This window comes from Micropterus salmoides, unplaced genomic scaffold (assembly GCF_014851395.1).
Source record: "Micropterus salmoides isolate LMB-PRFRI ecotype aquatic unplaced genomic scaffold, ASM1485139v1 Ms_hic_scaffold_2, whole genome shotgun sequence".
Lineage (NCBI taxonomy): Eukaryota > Metazoa > Chordata > Actinopteri > Centrarchiformes > Centrarchidae > Micropterus > Micropterus salmoides.
In genome coordinates this window covers 19,306,815-19,330,185 of record NW_024041150.1, presented here as the reverse complement: position 1 = coordinate 19,330,185, position 23,371 = coordinate 19,306,815, and the positions used below count along the sequence as shown (strand labels likewise).

At 39.3% G+C, this 23,371-nt stretch overlaps 2 protein-coding genes and 1 long non-coding RNA gene across 3 annotated transcripts in view; all 3 read left to right on the top strand.

The window, feature by feature from the left end:
- The window catches only part of LOC119912224 (macrophage mannose receptor 1-like), a 357,347-nt gene that overhangs the window by 227,621 nt on the left and 106,355 nt on the right, over positions 1-23,371 (top strand). The window lies entirely within an intron of this gene.
- Positions 717-2,715, top strand: LOC119912229. The gene is made up of 2 exons (XM_038731325.1): positions 717-2,168; positions 2,345-2,715. Exons 1-2 carry the CDS (start codon positions 1,170-1,172, stop codon positions 2,519-2,521), a joined length of 1,176 nt encoding a protein of 391 aa, XP_038587253.1. The 5' UTR covers positions 717-1,169; the 3' UTR covers positions 2,522-2,715.
- Positions 2,720-3,983, top strand: LOC119912239. The gene is made up of 2 exons (XR_005446104.1): positions 2,720-2,767; positions 3,695-3,983. It is a non-coding gene; the product is annotated as an uncharacterized LOC119912239 (long non-coding RNA).

Here is a 23,371-nt window from a genome sequence, read left to right as displayed (position 1 = left end):
GATCTTTTTGAGGGTATTGTACCTGTTGAGTTGGCCCTATGTATTAAGGAGATGATTCGGCTCAAATATTTTACTCTTGAGTATTTGAACTGGAAAATTGTGTCATTCCCGTACCAACACACAGACAAGATTGATAAACCACGACCTATTTCAAAGAACTTTGCTGCAAAGAGGACCATTGGTGGCAATGGCCACGAAAATAGCACATTGTTGAGACTACTCCCATTGATGATTGGTAATACAGTCCCTGAGGGAGATGGTGCTTGGACTGCATTGATGGATTTGAAAGATGTTGTGGAGCTTGTGCTGTCCCCAACATTTGATGACGCATCTATCCAGTATTTGCAGACTAAGATACAGGATCACAGACACATGCTTCAGGAGGTTTTCCCAGAGTTCGCACTGCTCCCTAAACATCATTATGTTGAACACTACTCAGATCTCATACAGTGTTTTGGGCCTCTTGTCCATTTGTGGACTATGCGGTTTGAGGGGAAACACCGCTTTTTTAAGCGTGTAGTACAGGACACACTAAACTTTAAGAATGTTTTAAAAACACTAGCGACTAGGCATCAGCACATGATGGCCTACTATCTCAGTGCACCATCATTCTTTAAACCACATCAGCAGACATCAAATGTCTCCTCTGTCTTGGTTTCAGAGCTTCCCGAGGTTGCAAAAGAACACATTAAGGAAAAAACAGACAGCAACCTGATTTACAGCACATCAAAAATCATTATTGATGGTACTGATTATGATGTTGGGATGTTTGTATCTGTAGGGCAGGAGGGGGGACTGCCTCAGTTTAGCAAAATTCAGCAGATCCTCCTTGTTAACAATGATGTCACTTTTCTTTGCCAAGGACACAAATCACACTACATTGAACACCTGAGATCATATGAACTTTTCCTAGGCAATGAAACTGTCCACAGTGTATCAGAGCTCAATGACAACTCACCCCTCTCTGCATACAGTGTAGAAGGAAAATTGCTGTTGACGCTCAAACGATTCATACTGTTGCACTGAAAGTACATTTACATCTTGTGATTTAAGAAAAAAGCTTAGTAGATCTTAAATCATATTTTAACACAAGGGTAAACTTCCAGTATGTAAAGGGTGATAATTAGCTGTTACATTTTTTATGCACTACTAAATCAGCTTATTTTTCCATGTCAATCTTTATACATAGATTTGTCCCTCAGAAGATGGCAGCAACCCCAAAATTTCTGCTGCGTGTTTATGTTACCACAGATGTTGCTATAAAGGTAACTTTGATTGAGCAACCAGAGTCGGTGAAAGAACTAATCAACATACTGCGAGAAAAAGCCAAGCCAAGACTGGACTTTGAGTTTACCTTGCATTATGAGGATCCTGACTTTGGTGGACAACTCAGCTGTCTAGTTGATATTCAAGAGTTACCTCAGAAGGCGACATTGAAAATTATCAGATCAGAAACTGATACCAGCTCATCTGCATCTTCTGATACCGACATCCTTCCTCTTGTGCCTATAAGCCAGCGTCAGAAGTCCTGGCCTGACATCTTCCCTGTGCCAAATTTTTCTTATGAAGTGGAGCATGTACTTGAAGAGGGAAACAGTGCCTTTGCAACTTCTGGAAAGACACTGAAATTAACCAGATCCCAAAAGCACAACATCTTGGAGAACATGGCTGCAGTGATGTACAACTTCAAACCTTACCCAAGTGACAATGATGTGGGTATGGCAGCTGAAGCTCTTGTTACATCTCATCCTTGTCTTAAAGAGCCTGGAAGTGTGAGTGGATGGTATGGATGGAAAATGAGCCTGAAATTTAAGATGGGGGATTATCGTGGCAAGCTGTCAAGATCTGGATGTTTGGAGGTGTCTGTCAACGCAGGTAAAAGGAGCAAAAATAACCCTGACAAAGATCACCCACACTCCAACATAAAACGAGCCAGACGAGCTGAAGTTAACTTCCTTCCAAACTTTCCCAAGGGAGAAAGTCAGGCCAGTTTGGAAGAAATGAGACTGCAGATTATGGACGAAGTTCAGAAGAGTCAGCAAAACCTACGCTTGATAGAAATGCTAATGCAGAAGACCTTTGCCCTTCGTCGCCAGGAGATAATTCAGGAAAATCCACAGGTGAAGGACTTCTTGGGGAAATGGCCGGCTCTTCGGATTGAATCACAGGTAAAACACACTCACTTCTCTTTTATGCCACTATTCACACATATTTCAATGCCAAATTTTGAATATGTCTCAATTCAAATGGAACAGCAAATGCCACTATTCTCTGTGGGTAAGAACTATCACTTTGCATGTGACCATGCTGCTCAACAGTGTATTAATTATTTTTGTTTTTGTAGCTTTGTGCTGAGTTCCAACGCATCACAAATGTCAACCTACGGAACAAGTTCTATGCTGTGCTTGACCAACATACACCTGGACTGATGGCCTTGTATAGGCAGAAGGCGGCACGAACCGGAAAGATATCAGAGGCGCTGCGTGACATCTTTAAGATTTATGATCTCCAGGTGAGTTAATGAACTTTGAGCTTCAGGTCCCACTGGACAGCAGGGCCTCAGGGTGTCATTGTCTGTCCAACACTTTGCCAAATGCCATGAAATTTGGTCAGAACATCCACACTGAAAGAAGAATGAAATCTGTACTTTTCATTTTTGCTTGTTCTTCCAGGAAGTGCAGGATGTCAATATGAAGCGTACTGTAGCCCTTCGTGCCCTCCGGTATACATGCGTGAGGAGGACCCACAGTTCTTCAAGACTTGTAATGTAAGTATTCTATTCAGAGAACTATTAGTATCTCTAGCAGCCACTTAACTATATCTTGTTACCCCTTAGTAAACCTTGTGTGTAGGTGTCATTGTAATGGTAAATGGACTGTACTTAGTGTGTACATGGATATACAGTATGTGCATATAAGCATACAAATAAATGTAAAAGATCTAACCTCAGGTAATCCCAAACCTTAATCTCTCACAAAGCCCTGGCCTAACTTTACCCAGACCTGGAGAAGATCATTTGATCATTTGATTGACCTTTTGGCTTAACCTCATGAAATAACACACCCCCTCACTCTCTCTCTGTAAAAATTACTTAAAAATACCTTTTATGAGATGCTGTACATTACATATCACAATACAGCACCCGCTACTATGTAATACCTAATTCCATATTAATAGCCTGTTTAATGCTCAGCTGCAAAATACCTACCTGGGTACACTTACATATTAAATAACAACCTGTATGATATTAAAATGTAAAATACCTGCTGCTACACTTACCACTTTTATGATGGGCTGTAGAATAGACAGTGGGTGAAAATTATGTATTAGGGTGTTATATTATTATGTATATAAGGCATTATATTGAATGGGTTTCCTAATATTTTGTCCACTGCTTTAACATACAAGAAAGGGCAAAATATTAGGAACACCATTCGATATAATTCACCCCACTATGCCACCACCATGTATTACAACCTCAGTAATAAATATGAAGTAGAATTATCACCTTTCTGACAATGTCAACAAAAACTGAAAATGTATAAAATTCATAAACGTAGAATTTAAAGGAGAGCTGTTGTATTGGACTGCATTGGGTTACACACATGCACCTGATGAAGTGGCCAGTGAGTGTACATGCAGTTGTTGTGTTTCTTCAAGTTAACCTAACAGTTGTATCCTCTGTGTCTTTCAGGTGGAGGAGTCAGATGAGCCATGCATCGACACTCCTGTTGCTCTTGTCACAGTCACAGAGGACACTGCAGATCCAGTTCATTTCAGTCCTGCAAGTATTTCTATTGTTGTGGAAGACGATGTTGTGATGAGTGATATCCCTAACTTGGCTGATGCATTTGCATTGTTGTTTGGGTTAATGTATGCATTGCATTTGAACTATCCCAAACTCATTCACACTTTCACATTCATCCAGAAAATCCTAATGGGTCTTGATGATGGTAAACCACTTAAACCCTGCCTACTGAGTCTCAAAAATGACCTGTTAATGAAAGAGTAGGCTAACTTAAGAGTAGTGTTTACACATGTATTTTCTTGTCTGCATGTTGATGTGTTTTGGGGGTTCCCAGTATGGTAACTTTATAGTATGTTGTTGAACACAATGTTACTCAAAGCATTTGAAACTGTTTACATATGGCAGATTATGTCTTGCCCACCAAATCTTTTAATTTACTTTTATTTGTATATTTTTTTATTCCATTTTCACTTTGATTGCTGTTACTAATGCTGTTTTAATAAGCATTTATTTTCATACTTTTTATATTAAGCACTTTGCTTAGTTCCTGATGATCTTGTTCCTGTTTAATATGTAGAGATACATATGTACACACACAGACACACACAGACACACACAGACACACACACACAGAGACACACACACACAGAGACACACACACACAGAGACACACACAGACACACACACAGACACACACAGAGACACACACAGACACACACAGACACACACAGACACAGACACACACACAGACACACACACAGACAGACACACACACACAGACACACACACACAGAGACACACACACACACACACACACACACAGACACAGACACAGACACAGACACAGAGACACACACAGACACACACACACACATAGAGACACTAAAACATACATATTTGCTGTGTCCATGTAGGTTTGTAACTAAATATTTTAAGAAATTTCACTGCTTAACAGGCTTACAGCTTTTGGGTAGGTGGTGAAACTGTGACTTGAGTCACATGGTTAGACACCTGAGCTAGAACAGAGTTTTAACTGTTGACTGCTGTTGATGTTCTGACATGTTTGTATAAAAATTAAGACTGAATAAAAGAAAAAAGAAAATGTACAGCTGAAGTAATTTTTTTTTTTCGTAGTTTTAACTTGTAAATTTCATTAGCTTGTGGGTTATACACAAGCATATTTTTTTAGTACCATTGGATCAAATAATGAAGTATGGAGAAACAAAAAATGTGCGAGTGTTAAACAATATTTTTAAGCATAGTGCACTTAAAAAAATTAAGTTACTTACCTTTAAATGTTTAAGTTTGATTAGATTGTAACTTTTAAAAAAATCTTACTCAAACATTTAAAGGTAAGTAACTTAATATTTTTCAGTTAGATTTTTTAAAAGTTACAATCTAATCAAACTTAAACATTTAAAGGTAAGTAACTTAATTTTTTTAAGTTTGATTAGATTGTAACTTTAAAAAAAATCTAACTTACAAATTTTAAGTTACTTACCTCAAAAGTTATTATGTAATCAGTTTCTACAAAAGTTTTGAGTACTATGAACTTATTGGGGTTTACAGTGTATTACAGAAAATGTTTAAAATGACAAACATATTTGTAGTTGAACTGGTTCTATTTTATTGTCAGTGGTAAACAGTGAACACATTCACTGAGGCAGACTGGAACTTGTTCTGACTCAAGCTGATAGACAAAGTGCGAAGGCACCAGACATTAAATCTAGCAGGACTGTTTGGTTCAGTTTCAGAGAGCACTCATTTTTTCCATGCTCTGTAGTCATGCTACAGTGTATGCTACAAAAATTTCACCAACGAGGAAAATGTATTGTAAAACCTCACAGTACAGCTGAACCCATCTGATGCATAGTGCCTCTTCATGTTCACTGTAAAAGAGTCTTCATGCTTTATCATAAATAAGTAATAAAAAACTGAATATTCTTTGTTTTAGGAGCACTGGTCAATGTTGCCTCTGCCCAAACTCGTCAGTACTACTTTGAGAGTACACCACTGAACTGGACTGAAGCTCAGAGCTTCTGCAGACAGGTCTACACTGACCTGGCCACCGTAGAAACCATATCTGACGTCAGTACCATACTCAGCACCACACCGAGCTACAGAGGCAAGTTCTCAATATTGGAAACATATATAGAACATAAACATAATATATATATATACTGTATAATCATATACAAACATAACAGCCTGACAACAACCAAGTTTTTGATAAACTTACTATGATTAGATAAAATTATATAACACAATATTATGGAGGGCGGCACGGTGGTTAGCACTGTTGCCTCACAGCAAGAAGGTCGTGGGTTCAAACCCTGGTTATCCTGGCCATTTTGTGTGGAGTTTGCATGTTCTCATGTCTGCGTGGGTTCTCTCCGGGTACTCCCGCTTCCTCCCACCGTCCAAAGACATGCAGTCTAGGTTAATTGGCGACCCTAAATTGTCCTTACGTGCGAGTGTGAGCGTGAGTGGTTGTTCGTCTATGTGTGGCCCTGTGATGGACTGGCGACCTGTCCAGGGTGTACCCCGCCTTGCGCCCAATGTCAGCTGGGATTGGCTCCAGCGCCCCCCCCGCGACCCTGTATGCAGGATAAGCAGTTGACAATGGATGGATGGATATTATGGAATGTGAAAGAACAAGAAAGGCCCTCAATGAAAAATAGAGGAGACATAAATCAAGGGATGTTAATTTTTTTACATTTTAGGTAATTCCGCAGGTTTTTTGATTCCAGCTGTTATATAATGAACATCTGTTTGAACAGGCAAAGCTTGGATAGGCCTCTATGATCACAGCTGGAAATGGTCCCTGAGTAACAGCAGCTTCTATGGTGAAGCAGACACGGGGTTTAGAAACTGGGCTCCTGGACGTCCCATCAATCCAAATGGTCAACAGAACTGTGTGCTGCTTCTAAACAATTACTATTACTATTACTATTACAATTACAATAACTTCCTTGGAACATGGATGGACATTAATTGCAACAACTACCACTTCTCTGTGTGCTACAACGGTGAGTTTTTTATAGCGTAAGTATAAACAAGAAGCTAAATTGAATTTCTGCATAGCACATTGTTAATAAATTCTCTCAATATATTTCCAGGTTCAGTAAATGGCAAATCATCCTTTGTAAAAGTCAACAAATATTTGAAGTGGACTGAAGCTCAGAGATACTGCATGGAGAATTACGTCGATCTAGCCAGGTACAGTGTGCACTAATGAAGACTCTAACACATACAATAGTTCAGTACTGAACCAACTACTTAACAACTACTATCTGTTCTGTTGATGAAACTCAGATTATTTAGTATTGTGACAGATGAAAGGAATCCCAAATGGATTGGATGATCTTCCCTATTGTTTTATTTGATCCTTTTTTAAATTCAAACCTATTGGTGTTAAGGGATTCCCAAAGGGCTTTTTGCAGAAACTAACAGGTGTGAAAGTTGTGAAAGGATGTGCAGGACAGATGAGAGGTGATTTAATTGCAATATATACACAAATTAGCATGCTATTGAAATTACAATGTCAACAAGTATATATTTCAGGCAATGGGTCCCTGATAGTGGTGTTAAGGGATTTTTAAGGGCCTTTTTCAGAAACTTACAGGTGTGAAAGTTGTGAGAGGATACCCAAGAGGTGATTTGGTGCCAATATATTCATAAATGAGCAAGCTATTGAAATTATTCACTTGTAATGTGCAAAATTAAGAAGTTAATTAATTTATTTATTTTCATGTTTGTTTACAAACTTACAGGTGTGAAATGTTTGAGGGTGGTCACTAGTTATATTAGCAGTGGTTTGAGATTTTTATGTAGAAAAAAAAACGTTATTGAAGATTGAAATGGATTTATTGCAATTTGCAGACGGTCCCTAACTCCCCCTACAGCGACAGGCGCATTTGACAGACATTCAGTGCATTGCGCTCTGGACTGCAACTTTATCTTCAGTGATTTTGAGGTGATCACAACTGTGAAACTTCTGCCTGAATTAACTCTCCAATATATCCCAAAACTGGGAGAAATAGAGATTTTGACACGGAGGTATAGAAGGTAACAGGGGCGAAAACCGCCGAATGTTGAATATTAAACTAACCCCGGTTCTGTTGTTGGCCTCTAAAGAATAAAACGGTTAACATTTGGATCTATGCTGTACGTGAGCCGAGATTAACCCTTACACGTCATCACGTTTTGTGTGCGGTGTCTTCTGGGACAAACCATATTTGGAAGTTCACCTTCTGTCAACTTCCATCAGGTCTGCGGGCTGCAGCTGATGTAACGTTACTTGCTGTGTGAGTCGCAGACAGTTTGTGCCAAAGCAGACATATAGACCACAGTAGTTTCAGTAGGCTATAAAACTGAAACGTTAAAAAGTGAAGCCCTGACTTGCTCTTCGGGACTGCAAGTGGCACTTTATTAGAGGTGCTGAAGTAAACAGGTGAAATTTCTGCCTGATTAGTTTCATTTCCCCCCAGCATGGGCACCTCCTCGTCTCATCCAGTTCTGTGTCTGTCAAACGGTCGAGGGGATACTTCCAGCAAATCAGTAACAATGCAGTACAGGGCATGTAGTAAAATACTATGAATTCTCTTTAAATAGGCTAATGATGTTATTCTCCTAATATTACTACTTTTTCTTTACATGTCAGAGAACACAGATAGGGCCTGTGTGTGAGAGATTCTGAATTTTGCAGAAAGTTTTGAACATAAGCAGATAAGTTACAGTGTTTCCCATATGTTCAACAACACTGACCGCTAACGTTAGAATACAGCTGGGTTTTCGAGGATAGCATGCTGTATAGGCCTATAGCTGTGCCACAGTTACACTGTCATTCTGTGGGAAACACTGAGTTATGATATAAGTTATTAACAGATGAGCTAATAAAGTCCAGTCAATGAATGAATTAAAAGGGATTCATTTATCACTGAGATGAAACACATTTAAATAGGTTACTAGAGCCAAAAGAGGTGGTAAGACTTGTTCCGCATTCAGACCAACCGATCTTAAATAGCAATAAACCGATTAAACTGATTCCAAAATAACTACAACACGATGCAGATTTGTTAAACATATAAATTCATGCTTTGTCAGGTCTGCCAGCAAGACAGCAGGACAACAAATTCTAAAAGTTTTCTGAAATCACCAGGTAGTTCAACCTCCTCGCTTTCATTTCTCTCAGTCTCATATCTAAAGGGTCAATTTTCTTGGCAGGGACGTAGAAATAGGCAACACACACAGTTCTTGATTATATTACAGTGAATGTATTCTCTAATGTGATAAAAAGGATGGTTGAATACCGGGAAAATAAACAATTGCTGAACAATGAGCCTGGAGGCTCATACGGCATAGGAGAACTAATTAAAGTAAGCTAACGTTATGAGTTTAGGAGTTAAAAGGAAATCTCTGACCTCAGAATGTTGGTTAGGTCTTACGGCTTGTCGATGGCCTGCTTTGGCCTGTTGCACGGGTCCCATGCTAGCTGCCGATCCTGGCTTTTCGCTAGGGATTCTCCGGGGTTCTCTGTGTCTGATTGAAGAAAACGCCGTCCTCCGTCTGGCAAGTCAGCTGTTTTCAGGTTTCCTTCGTTGCCGCTGGCGAGCCCACGTGGCTTGGTCTGACCTCTGTGAAGTTGGCTCGACGGAAAAAGCTTAAAAATGGAACTTGGTCCTGAATGGAACCTGAATTAGTTCAGTGTAACTTAACGGACTGATAACTTTAACAAAACAAAAGAAAGAAAAGAAAATAAAACAAACTGAGGGACAGATCGATGTCGCGGCACTTCATGTGTGTAGCTTCAAGCGAACAAAAGGCCTGTTTCGCTGGCCGACTCTCAGGGCGTTGCCTGGCGAGGCATGCCGGACGCGTGCCGAAGCGTCCAGAGAGCCGAGAGCCGAGAGAGAGCCAAGGGGGCAAAGAGAAGAGAGCGAACAACGTCGCGTGTCGCTCTTTTGTTGCCTGGGGCGTGGTTCCCCAAGGGCGTTTCAGGTTTCCCAAGGGACTGCCTTTCTAAACTTAAGGTCTAAAGGAAAATAAATCTATTTGCGCATATTATAATCAAATATTTTCCACAATCGAAACTCAATGGTCAAACAGTTGTACTGTTCTAAGTTAAGCATTTGGTAACAGGAAACAATTGTCACATTATTGGTCAGGATATTTATACATTTAACGGCATTTCCAACGAGGGTATGTAATACTTATTTCGTCCACTTGGGGGATCTCAGGTTACATGAGGAAAGCTTAGATTAATCCAAGATCATCTCTCCTTAGGAACCGGGGAATTATTGTTGATTCATCCTTAAATTCAAGATGGCGATTAAGAGTATAGTAAAACATTCCTTTATCATCATTTCTAAAGGAATTTTGTAAGAAAGTATTATGAAGAAGCATTGATTACATTAGATGAGGGAGTGTCTTGCTGAAGATAAAAACACTGCAAAAGTAACTTATTTAGACTCTTTTCAGCACTAATATCAACAACAGATAGCAACAACATGTTAACATAACTATTCAAATAGAGGCAAACGTAATCAAGTAACTAAAGGTTTAATTAAACTTAATTAAATGCTTTGAGTCTTTGGAGACTCCAGTCTGGTTATTTAAAGTTCGGCTTTCTGGGTTATGTCACAACTTGGGTGAGACAGGGGTGTCCCTTTGATGGGGTAATAAAACACAGAGAAAGGTCAGTTGCCATGGTTACATGTGTGGGGGGGCCAGTTTTGATAGGCTGTTCAGGGAAATGCTAAATGCTGCCCCGCGTTATCAGCTTCGTAGATCAAAAAGGTGCCAGTTTTATGATCAACTGCCCAGGCATAGCACTTAAAGAAAGCAACTTTGACCCCCCCTTCTTCTCTGGGGGAGGAGAGAGTAGCTCCAAATTTATTCAATATAAAATGCACAAATCCACACTGTTGTTCACTACAAAAGTAAAAAGCTAATTTAATAAAAGCAGTTAACTCTGAGCTCCTCCCGCAAGTAAACGGCGTAGTTGTCAGAGCAGAATCCGACCGACTACGGGTGTTTATTTCTCCAACGGTTGCAGCGCTCTCCCCCAAGTTTAGCTAATCTCAGCCGGCCAGCAGTTTTTCAATCCCCCTCTCTGTCCGGCCCTCTCCACACATCGCTCTGAAGCCTCGGTGACGTACGGACAATGTCAACACTGATAGGCAATCGCGACTCAGCGTCATGCAACTTCTTCGCTTGAGTTGAAAATATTCAAGTCACGCGAATTCCTTCATGTCGCTTCGCGCCACCCGACAGGAAATCACGGCTCTACGCGTCTTTGCATTGACTTTGTATGTAAACTCACCGTCCTGAACGCTTGCTTCGCTTTTGGTCTGAAAGCACCATTAATCATGTGTGTTGACTCAGCAGGGATGATATTAAATAAGTTGATCTACAGGAGAAAAATATTTAAAAGCAATAAAGAATGCCTGAGAGCCTCACTGCATTATATTCTATTATAATTAAATATTTTGAATTGTCCCCTGCCAGATGAATTTTGTGTTTCCCTTTTATATAATAAGACATTTCCACCATAAATTGGTGCAGAAAAGGCAGAAATTGGAGCAGAAATTTTCACCGTAGCACATTCGCGCAGCACATCCTCTCACTCGTCTCTCTCTCTCTCTCAAACACCGGAGCACAAATCTGTCCAACACAACGCTGGCAATGGCGGAGACCCAGCTTTAAAAAAGTTATTAGTAATGAGTAATGGTTTAAAGTACATCAAGGACCATCTGGCTCATGATGTAGCCTACAGAACATTCTCAATTGAGTTATTGCCTTAAACGTATAAGCACTTGTGAAAAATAAACTACAGAAGTATTATGAAAGGGGCCTGTTGCTTTATTGTTCTAATAGAGAATTACATTGTTAGTTTACTGTTGTGGTTACAGTACTTGCTTTTATTTTATATAGTTCCAAATCTTTGTTAAACAGTTTAAAAGTTTGTATAAATCTGTGAATTATAGGAGTATCCTACGCTGTCTTGTCTTCTCCCCTTGTTTCCCCCTGACGTTGATGCTGGTGTTCATTCTGAATAGTAAACCTCGTTCACTTAATGGTAACATTAGCTAGTTAGGCTAATTATATATTTAATTAGTTAAATGGTTTAATTAGGGTTAGTAGTTGACAAAAATAATCGTGACTAGTTGACTAATCGAATAAATAATTAACAGGTTAGTCGACTACGAAAATAGTCACTAGTTGCAGCTCTATTCTACAGTAGCTGACAAACAGCGCTATAGAGCACGTTTTGTCACTAAGTTCTTGTTCTACTTCTGAAGAACAATATAGTAATAATATACTGCAGAGGTCTGCAAATAAGGTTTGCGTCTGAGCAGTATTTGTAACCATTAGATGGTGGATCGGAATATAATCCATAATAATAACATCTGTCTACATGTTGATTGGTTAGCTCAGTTGGTAAGGTGCAGGACCTGTAAACCAAACTTTTAGGGTTTGATCCCACCTTGGGACAAGTCTGTTTTTCTCTCTTCAAAAAATGGATTCTGCAGCAAATGTTTCTCAGATCAGGGCACGTGCTGCACTGTTTTTGTTTAAGTGTTTGATCCGTATCCATCAACCTACGGACGCTTTTGCATTTCCCCAGTATCTCCAGGCAGAGCACATTTTGGGGAATCACGTTTTCTGAGGGCTCTTTCAGAGGTGTGTCAAGCAGTCTACAGACTCTTTTAATGTCGTTCAGAATTTTTCAAAGTAAAAGCTCTGTTCAACTTCAAATACAAGATTGCAGTCACGCTTTTATTTTGTAGGCAAAACCACTAAAGAGGAAGTGATGTGAGTAACTGTTGCTGTCATGACTGAGATCTATTTCAGCACTGCTATCAAAGTATTTATTTATATTTTTCACTGCTATCAAAGCACCATAATCTGGCAGTGGACCAGATACTATTGATGGCGGGCAGTTTTGGCGATGGTCCATAATCACAGAAATAATTAATGTGTTTCCCTTGTCAATGTTTGTATAAACTTTATCTAATGTGTGGTTTATAATGGACTGTAGTGCAGAAACAGTAACAGTGTTTCACACTCTTGGCTTACATTTTCCATGTTATCTGTCAGTGGCCAAGTCACAATAACATATGGAGTTATTGAATAATTAAGTAAATATAATTTCTTAATAAATATACCTAAAGAAACCTCATTTCTTGACTGGCTACTCTCTGCTGTCTCAGAAGAGACACCTTTTGTGCTGGTTCAGCCACCGTAGCTGTCCTACGCTCTTTGAAAGGTTTGGGGGCAGTGGCCACTAGATGCCACTAAATCTTACACACTGAACCTTAAAGGTGACATATGACTTGCGATAAATAAACAAATAATGAAGTGTACATGTTAGCTGCCTGGTTGTGTATAAATAAATTATAAAATTAGAATTTAATATTTTAAATACAACTAAATGTTATTTTTTCTAGAGCAGCAACATTAAACTTTACAACAGCAAAGTCACTGTAACTCTATATCTGACATCACAATACTTAGTTACGTTTAGAAAGAAAGAAGAACTCAGACATGGTGGAGAGGAGCAGCTGGGGCCTGTACCACGAAGCAGGATTTGAGCTTATCCAGATAACTTCAGGATTTACCCTGGGTTCACAGCGGTGGTTCACTTCTTACAGGGTTAGATCGCCATGGTAACTTATACTGAACGGCTAACCTGCTCCAGAGCAGGTTATATTCCAGATAAGAGATCAACTCTATGCAAGCCTACCTGACCAATCAGCTTTCTTTGAAAATGACATCACCATCTGTAGGAGATCCTGGAGACTAGTTGAAGGCTGCTTTTATGTTTGCTGCGGTGATGTGGAGAAACATAGCAAGATCATCCTACAGAGACTGATTTAAAAAGCCTTCTAAGCTACTATTGTAGGTTTTTACAGTAAGCCTACTTACCGCTTTGAAATGTGTTTTATATTTTTTACTCGCTAACAAGTCTGTTTCTCACAGCCTGTCGCAGGAGTTAAAAAATGGGCTTCATTTTTCCTTTGTCAGGCTGAACATTATAGGTTTAGGCTATAGTTTGGTAGGCCTATTGAAATAAAGTTTGATCTAACATAATGCACTTTGCTGCATTTTGTGCAGCAAAGTGCCTCAATATTACAGACTTTTCTTTTGTGCTGCTGTTACTTGTACCAGAAGACAGTACAGTGTGATGTCTGCAGCAGGATGGGTAGCAACTTTTTACAAGTAACACAAATTTGCTAAATAAAATTTAAAAAAGTTGTTTTCAAATTGCTTTTACTCTAGTAATCTACTTCTAATGTTCTTTTCATACCTTCATAACTTAACCAGTCTGTAATCTGCATTCTGCTTTATTAAAAGAAATGAGCTGTTATCCAGGCTGAGTGCGTGCAGTTACGCAGAGGAGCCCTGGTCTATGGCGCTTGTCACAGATATGAATGAGCTGGGCGGGTGCAAACATTCAGAAAATCACGCAAACACCTTTTCAGTTTAAGGCTTTATTGTTCTACTAATACAACTGAATCCAGTGAGCGCACACCAGGGCACTGGTGGCCGTGTTGCAAAACAGCCTGTATTGCCCTCTAACAAACCGGCAAGTGAAATACTTTCACTTTCCAACAACGGCGTATTAAAAGTGTATTTAGTCTCTACAGAACAAATGTAGAATACACGCTGTAACATCTAAGTCAGATGATCACTGGATTGATTCATATATACCGTAAAATTTTGAATAAAATAGACCCTGCCTTTATTTGAGACAGGCCTTTAATTATTTTTGCACAAAACTGAAACTACTATGAAACAGTTTATTTATTTCAAACAGAATAATACTTATGTAAAAATTATCAAATAATATCAAATACACGTCGTTCATTTGATCTAGCTCCAACAGACTGCTTATGCGCTTTTATTTTGAAGGCAGCAACCTCACGAAAACAACAACACGATGCAGGATGAGAGAAGTTAGCAGACAGAGCGATGGACTTCACATGACAAGATTCACAACTTGGATACATATTTCTGAAAAGCTGTTTTGATTCTTTTGATGGGTGGACCTTTACAGACTAAAGGAATATATTAAATAATCAAGGAAGGCTTAACGAGCGGACTTAATGAGCACTTCAAAGTTAACATGAGGCAGCACTTTTCCCCCCTTTTCCTCTCTTGTAGCCATGCAGGTTACACCAGTAAATCTAGAAGAATTAGACTTTGGGTCTTTTTGGGAACGTAGTCAAAAATTAGAAAGTTTAATCACGTAGATATAGGGGAGGGTTTTTGTCATTGATTTATATTTTATTATTTAGTCAACATTGTAACGGGAAACTATCAGGCTAATTCCTTAAATTCAGCATATTGATTTGAGCCTATTCTACTTAGCACTTAATATGCCAATGTAGCAACAAAGCCCACTGTATATCACTTCAACTAGTAACAGTATGTTTTTTCCCAGGCACTATTTATTTATTCTGTCAAAATATGAAGTGTAACTTAGCCTATCTTCTAGTCTTAAAAGAAACACACACACTTCTCATCCATCATTTACTTTTGAAGAGTAATATACTATGGCATTTTACTGCAATCAGCTGAATTACAGTTTTTCTCAGTCGTTAACAAGCGCTTACCCATACTTCAGATACTTTTTCTAAACTCTTAACACAGACTCACACCTACAAAACACAATTGGCCAAATGGATAATTTTCTTCTCAAAAACACATTTTGTTAAATATATACTAACTCTTCATTTCAAAAAATAACACATTTTTCTCTGCACACACTATCTTTACCAAAACACTGGAAATCTGACTCAAAATGAAATTATTCTGTCAAAGAATGACACTTGTTTTCACTTCACGAAGTACATGCAGTCAATCAAAGTACACCAGGTTTCAAAATACTGGCTATTGTTGACATTACAAAAACTACATAGACTTTTATGTTTCAGTTTTACAGGTATTTGCATGCAAAACATGCAATCCACCGTTTTTACACTAAATTTCTTGGTTGGTAACTGTATGTCCACAGTAATGTTCACATTCAAAAGCATTTCAGTAAAAATCAAATCCGTTTTTTTTTTTTCCTTTACTGTTTACTACAGGAGGTACAGTAGAAACACGGTATGATAGAACAGAAAAAGTTTTACAGTATTTCTTACAGTGAACAAAATATCCATGAAACACACATTCTGAACAAAAAAACAACAGCAAAAAGTCCAGATAAAAATTGGGGGAACTAAAAAAAAAAAGCACAACATTGCTGTATCTAATCTCTGCGATCTTTAGGGTTAGGCCACATGTTTTCGTCAACATCACATCTGATGTTATCCAAGGCGATGCACCTGGGATCAAACCGCTTGGTATGTCGGATCCACCCTTGACAATCCTGAACTGTGATGTCCCTGCAGCCAGCATCCATGGCTTCAAGGAGGGACATCTGGTCATGTGGCTGATGGTCATAAACCTTCCACCTCCATGCTGAAAAGAACTCCTCTATGGGGTTGAGGAAAGGTGAATAGGGTGGAAGGAAGAGACTTACCAGTCTTGGGTGAATTTCAAACCATGTTGTTATTGCTTGCGCATGATGGAAAGCCACATTGTCCCAGGTAATTACAAAGGTCCTCATGTTTTCACCCTCCCTATCCTGCTCTGGAACCAGGCGCTGGTGGAGATCATTGAGAAAGGCATGGATGCGCTCAGTATTAGGGTCCAACCTGACATCTGTGAAGGAGTAATCCTGCATTTGCAATTGCTGCACACATGGTAATGTTTGCCCCTCTCTGTTCTGGCAATCAACTGTGGCCCTTTTTCCAATTACATTTCGTCCACGTCGACGCCTTTTGGCCAGATTGAATCCTGCCTCATCTATGTAAATGAATTCATGAGGGGCCTGGTTGGCCTCCAATTCCAAAACTCTCTGAAACAAAGTTTATGTAAATCATGTCATTACTGTAATCCATACTGTACTGTAACCTATTACTGTGTAGCTTACCTACTTGCAAAGTGCAAAGCTTATAGAACTGGACATTGAATTGAATATACACTATACCTGGACATATTGTTGTCGTAGCTCCTTGACTCTCTCACTGTTCCTCTCAAAGGGAACAGTGTAGAGCGGCTTCATCCGCACTCTGTGTTTGGACAATGTCCGCGTAATGGTTGTGAGGCTGATGCTATCGATGACCATGAGATGTTTGACATCTCATGGTCATCCTCCACAATTCTAGTCTGAATTTCACGCAGTTTTATTGCATTGTTTGCAACAACTATTTCTACAATGGCAAGCTCTTGATCATTATTGAGGAGCTTTCCTCTTCCCCCAGAGGGTGGAAGACGTTGCATTCTTTAGAGGGACAAAAAAATTAAACATATGCATTACTGTATGACCTTATTGACATGTCAAGTGAGAATAGAAACAATCCATGTAAAATGCAATACTTACCTGTTGGTTTGTTGAAAGATGCGTATAATGGAACCAACCGTTGACCGCCTCAAATTGGGCTGCACTCTTCACCAGCCTCTCTTAGTGAAAGACCGTGGTTGATTACATGGTCAATGATAGTGGCACGAATTTCATCACTGACTACTGTTCTTGGAGCCCTTGGAATGCCACCACCACGCATTCTTACATCTCCTTGCTCCTGCACCTCTCACTGGGCCTGCTCTTCTCCCTGGGCCCCTTGCTCTTACTCTTCCTCGTCCAGACATTACAGTGTTTGTCTTTTTCTGTTTCTGTTTCCAAACACATCACTCCTCAAACCTCCTTTTATATATGTGTCAATGTAATAGAAGAAAAAAACCCTGCCACTAAGCCAGACTGGAATCAGCTGTGGTTGGCCCAATTTACCCAACATAAATCAGCTGTGTGTCAATTATTTAAATGTTTGTTTATTATCAGCCAAGATATATTGTTTATGAACTGATATCATTGCAGAAACAGAGGTTTTTATACTGTATCTAAGGTTTGGAATATTGTTTTTGCTATTGTGGGATGGTGTGTGTTAACATTCGTAAATACTACAAAAATAATCCATAATTTTGTTGGGAGGTATAGCTTGTCTGTTAAGAAAATTTAAGCATTGTGGAAATGTGTTCACTGACTGCGTATTGTGTGAAAACGACATGAAATGTGTGAATGGTATGGCCACAAAAGACCGATGCTGTGCTAACTGTGTTTAGAGTTTTGAAAATGTGACAACTGATTGGACAAACGCTTGTTAGCGACTGAAAAAAACTGTAATAGAAAAAAACTGTGGAAACTGGACTACAATTTGAGCTTTGTGGGAGTCTGTAGTATAACGGACGTTACCGGCAGGATTAATAAATAAATAATAGAAGCCTGGACAGAGACTTAATTACTCATTACGTGGTCAATACTTTCTCTCACACACAGCAGCCCACTACTTGCCCTATGTGTGTGATACTGCAACAAAGTTTAAATTTTAAAAGCCTGTAGTAAACCAACAAAGACTACTCAAGGAGAGACGCAAATCCGCCTTTTATGGTATCATATTAATTATTAATCATGTTGTAATGACATTCATGCAGTGCGCAACATAGTTGGAAAATGTGTTTAGTTTAGTGTGTTTATCTTATTAATGTAATGTACATTTGTGATTACAGTTTTTTCTGATTGCTTAAGCACATTTTTGTAACTATTGGCTATTTTTGCAAAACTCTACACACAAATAAGAAAACCTTTCACCCAATCATCAAAACATTGTAGTTCTCTTGCAAAAGCGAACACAGCTAGATTAACTCTTCACACCTTCGTAAAAATGGTGTTTTGTATCAAACAGTAAACACAAGCCATCATCTACTAAGCACACAATGTGCCAACTACACACTGATGGTATGAATACAAAACACATCTGGCTTTTGCTTTCTCTGTGTACTGATGTCAATTTGAGGTCATACTTTTGTCATAGTGTCATGTAAACATACAAGGATCCAAATTTCAAGTATTGGTGTTTATTCACACTCATCAAAACCAAGACAAAGTCAGAACACAAAATAGTAATTTCACAAAAAAAAAAAACAATCAGCCTACATCATGTCGTCTTTCTGGGTCCGGCCACAAAATTTCGTCCACATCGCATGCGATATCCTCCAGTCCAAGGCACCGGGGAAAATATCTCCTTGAATGCCGTATCCAGGCCTGACATGATGCCTGGTCAATATCTCCACATGCCTCCTCCATTGCCTGTAAAAGGGCTACCTGTTGATGAGGATGACGGTCGTACACTTTCCAGCGCCAGGCAGAGAAGAACTCCTCGATGGGATTTAAGAATGGAGAGTATGGAGGGAGGTTGAGTGCCATGAAGAATGGGTGGTCTATAAACCAGTTGCGGACCAAAGCAGCCCTATGGAAACTAACATTGTCCCATATAATGACATATCGGGTCTGCTCTGGTCTCTGAACAGTGAGCATGTCATGTAAGGTGTCCAGGAATGCAATAATGTGTGCAGTGTTGTATGGGCCTATGGTTGCATGATGGTGAACAACACCATTTTGGCTTACAGCTGCACACATGGTTATGTTACCACCACGTTGTCCTGGGACATTGATGATGGCACAGTGTCCAATAATGTTCCTGCCACGTCTCCTGGTTTTACTGAGGTTAAAACTGGCCTCATCTACAAAATGTAGCTCATGTCCCATGGCATCTGCTTCTAGTTCCATCACTCTCTGGACAAGACAAAACAAATGCAACACATCAGGCCCATGCACAGCACTACAGTATGCACTTCCAAATTCAGAACCAATGACACTATAGCTAACCTGCACATAGTCATATCGCAGTTGCTTTACACGTTCTGTGTTTCTTCGAAAGGAACTCTGTAAATTTGCTTCATTCTTATTCTGTGGCACGCAAGTACACGACTTAGTGCAGAAATGCTTACACTGTGTATATTTTGAAAGATGGTGTCATTATCAATCATGCGCTGCTCTATTTCGTGCAGTCTTATTGCATTATTGGCAATCACCATGTTCACTATATGGGTCTCTTGCTCTGGAGTGAACATTCTTCCTCTGCCCCCAACATGTGGACGTCTAGCAATTCTGTAAAGTAACAATTTCAGTATTTTTGCATGTATGGTACTGTTGTGTTTCTCATTAGAGTATGGCAGTGCTACAAAGTACTTACCGATTCTCATTTCGAAATGTCCTAATGATGCTTGCCACAGTGTAGCGGCTCAAATTAGGCTGAACCCGTTGGCCAGCTTCCCTCAGGGTCATCCCATGGTTGATGACATGGTCCACTATTGTAGCTCTGATGTCATCAGTTATTCTATTTCTTACTCTTCTTACCCTTCCTCTTTCCCCTCCTCGTCCTCTTCTTGCTCCTCCTTGTCCTCTTCCTCTAACTTCCTCTAACCCTCTCGCTTCTTCACCTCCACGTCCTCTGATTCTCACTCTTCTCGCTCTTACTGCTCGTTCCATTGTACTCCACACAGACAGCTTACCTGTGGCTTATTTATAGTGCTTAGGCTGATTGCAAAGTGAACTAATTATCTAAAACAGTTTTCACATGTGAAAGTGTGCCAGACAGTTGGCAAAATAGTGTTAATGATAGCCATACATGTGTATAATTTTGCTAGGAGTGTGTTGGAAATTTGGTAATTGAGTGTAAGCAGTGAGTTGTGTTTAAAGTTCTGCAAAAGAGTGTTGTGCAGTGAATTGTGCCTACAGTTTTGCAAAGTGTGTGTTACAAAATTGCAAACTGAGTGCAAAGCAGTGTTTGTGCTTTTAGTTTTGCAAACTCAGTGAGTGGTTTTGCTATACGTATTAATAGTTTTAGAAATTGTGCTACAAGAATCACGATTAGCGCTTAAGCATTCAGAAAAAACTGTAATGAACGAGATTTGGTGACTCGAGTCTTTCAAAAGAGTGACTTTTCCCATCACTAGTAAAAAACATGTCAGTATTCAATTGCTACTCCTAAATCCATCCATTTTCACAATCTTTCCTGAGTATACAACCCGACCAGCCATATATACAGTATGAATATGTAATTATAATTACCATTATATGTCTAATAGCTAAATGCTTATTCATACAGTAGCCTAATGTCCCTATCCATGAGTAAAATCTATTAACATCAGATTTACAGGGAATATATTGAAGTATTAAAAGTTTGACACACTGTATGAATAGTACAGGGCCCACACTGGTGGGGGGCCTCTGCATAAACTATGAAGTTTAGCTCAGCTGATTACAATGGACAAGAACTAACAACAGCGGAATATAACGATATGCTGTACTGGGAGAATTCAGCAGCTCTTATCAAATGAAATCTCTTCACTCATGGTTTCAATGGTAAACCACCACAAGAACGACAATTACCAACAAACACACTAGATTCTTAGGAGACACATTTTAATAAACAGAAATCATAAAGTAAAATTTGTATTTCAAACAAATGGCAAACTTATTAGCACATTTTAACAAAACTCCTTTCACCCTCATGCATCATGGGAATTCTGAGGGAGGGGCGTAGGCTGAGTGTGGACAGCGGTTTATTTACGGCGTCAACTTCCACTGGAAGCCTCTCAGAAGCATTTCAGCCGCGGAGAGTGTAACCTGCAACACGTTAATGATTTGTTTTTAATTGTCCTTTTGTGCTTCGACTACATTCTTTAAAGCTCTCTGTGGATCGATTTCGTTTCTCGTCTTGTATCTAGCAACTACCACAGGGAGCATTTCAGAATAAGAGTGTTTTATCTGCCGGACTTTGCCGACAGATTGTGTTGATTTGGTCATTTCTGCTTGCTTTTTGTGCGTCTACTATGATTAAGTAGGCTACGTAAAAATAGTAAAAATATTTATTTTTTGTCTGATTTAACTGTGTTTATTGTTGATATACGATATACTATCTGTAACAGTATTTTATTTTGAAATTTTATCGTTTCTCTTCCATTTCTGCGTCTGACTTCCTGCCCGGTTCATCTGCGCTGTGCTGCTTGACACTGGGACACTGGGACGCACTCAGTCCAAGCACGAAGCAGCAGCAAAGCAGACAGACTCTGTGGACCTTCGAAGTGAGTCTGAGGTCATGTAAACTTGGTTAATATGACTTTGTAGCAGGTGCGCCCCCACTGTGCTGAGAGTCTAGCTCTGACCCTAACTGGCTTGCCTCTCATTCTCCGGTGCTGGTAGTAAATCAGGCTGCTGAATGAACAAAAGACTCCGAGGACTCATGTGAGAACAAATAGTTCATTCCTGCTTCACCGTGTCATATGACAAATTAATTACTCAAACCTAGGCTGTTTCTCAATCTGCGTTATTGTCTGTACTTGTGTTCTTGTGGACTTGTGAAACATCATCAGTCGCAGCCAAAGTACTGTTCCTATTCAAAAGTCCGCACCTAGTCAAGTATAGTCAAATACCCGGAAAATACTCACCTTTACATCTGGCACATTTTCCAAGGCTGGTACTGCTGAGGAGCCCTCCTCAAGTTGACCGTTGTGCTGACAACAGTATTGATTATGAAATTACATTTTCATTAGCAAATTCCACTTCTAATTTGGTGAAGAACTTAGAGCTACTCTAGTGCACATGAACATTGAACTCAACATGGATGGCACCAAAATGCACACCAAAGACAGTGTGGACCAAACAGTATCTAGACAAATATTTAACACATTCAACTATCTTAAGTCTTGCAGGTTGCAATCCAACAAGTTTGCATCAACCATTTTCTTCACAAACAATCTGAATTACTTTAAACGCATACATCCATATAAAAAGTCAAATTGGCTTCCATGTAAAAACTATACAGTCTCCCATTTTGGAATCTTATGTTTGTACCTCTTTGCAAAGTTTTAGTACTAATTTTCTTGATAAATAACAAAGAGACACACAAACATCAATTTGCACCTCAATTAAAGTGAAGTGAAAAAATCAACCCAACCGATGAATTGCACATGCTTCAAAACAAACAACCAAATTAAGCATCTAAATGATTATCAGTATAGATTATGCGTGATACAATGAGTTTTGTTATTTACTTTCAACAGCAAAAATCTATATTTGTTTATATGTTAATAGTTAGGTAGGCTCGCAAGTGTCATTGCGGAATTATTCTCAAAGTTATGTACTCACTAAGACCTTTTTAAGCTTTTTTTAAGAACCAAGTCCAAGTGAATAGAATTTATCAGAGGAGGAATATGTACCTGATTCTTACAGTCAATCAGACTAGTTCATGGGAAAGCACAGCAGGACGTTCAAAATATTTGCAACCCTCAGAAGAACTTAATATTAAAATGTCTAACCCTAAGACTGCAGTCAACACAACACAGAGTGAAAACACTTGTAGGGAAATGAAGCAAGTACAAGTACCAGGAGTTTGGGCTAAAGCTCTTAATGGAAATACTGAAGACACGTCTGTTAAGGATAGTGCTGAAACTGGTGACGATCAGTACATCCATTCTTTAAAGACATCCTCTTTAGTAAGTAATATAACCTACTGCTACATTTGTGGAAAATCAGTCAAAATGTACACGTCATTTAAAAAGTTTTGTCTCTCCACATGGGAATCAAGAAAAGAAACGCTGGAATTAGCGTATAACACATGATCAACTATATGGTGGTATACTAGCCTGTACATTCTGCAGGGATGGAGAGAG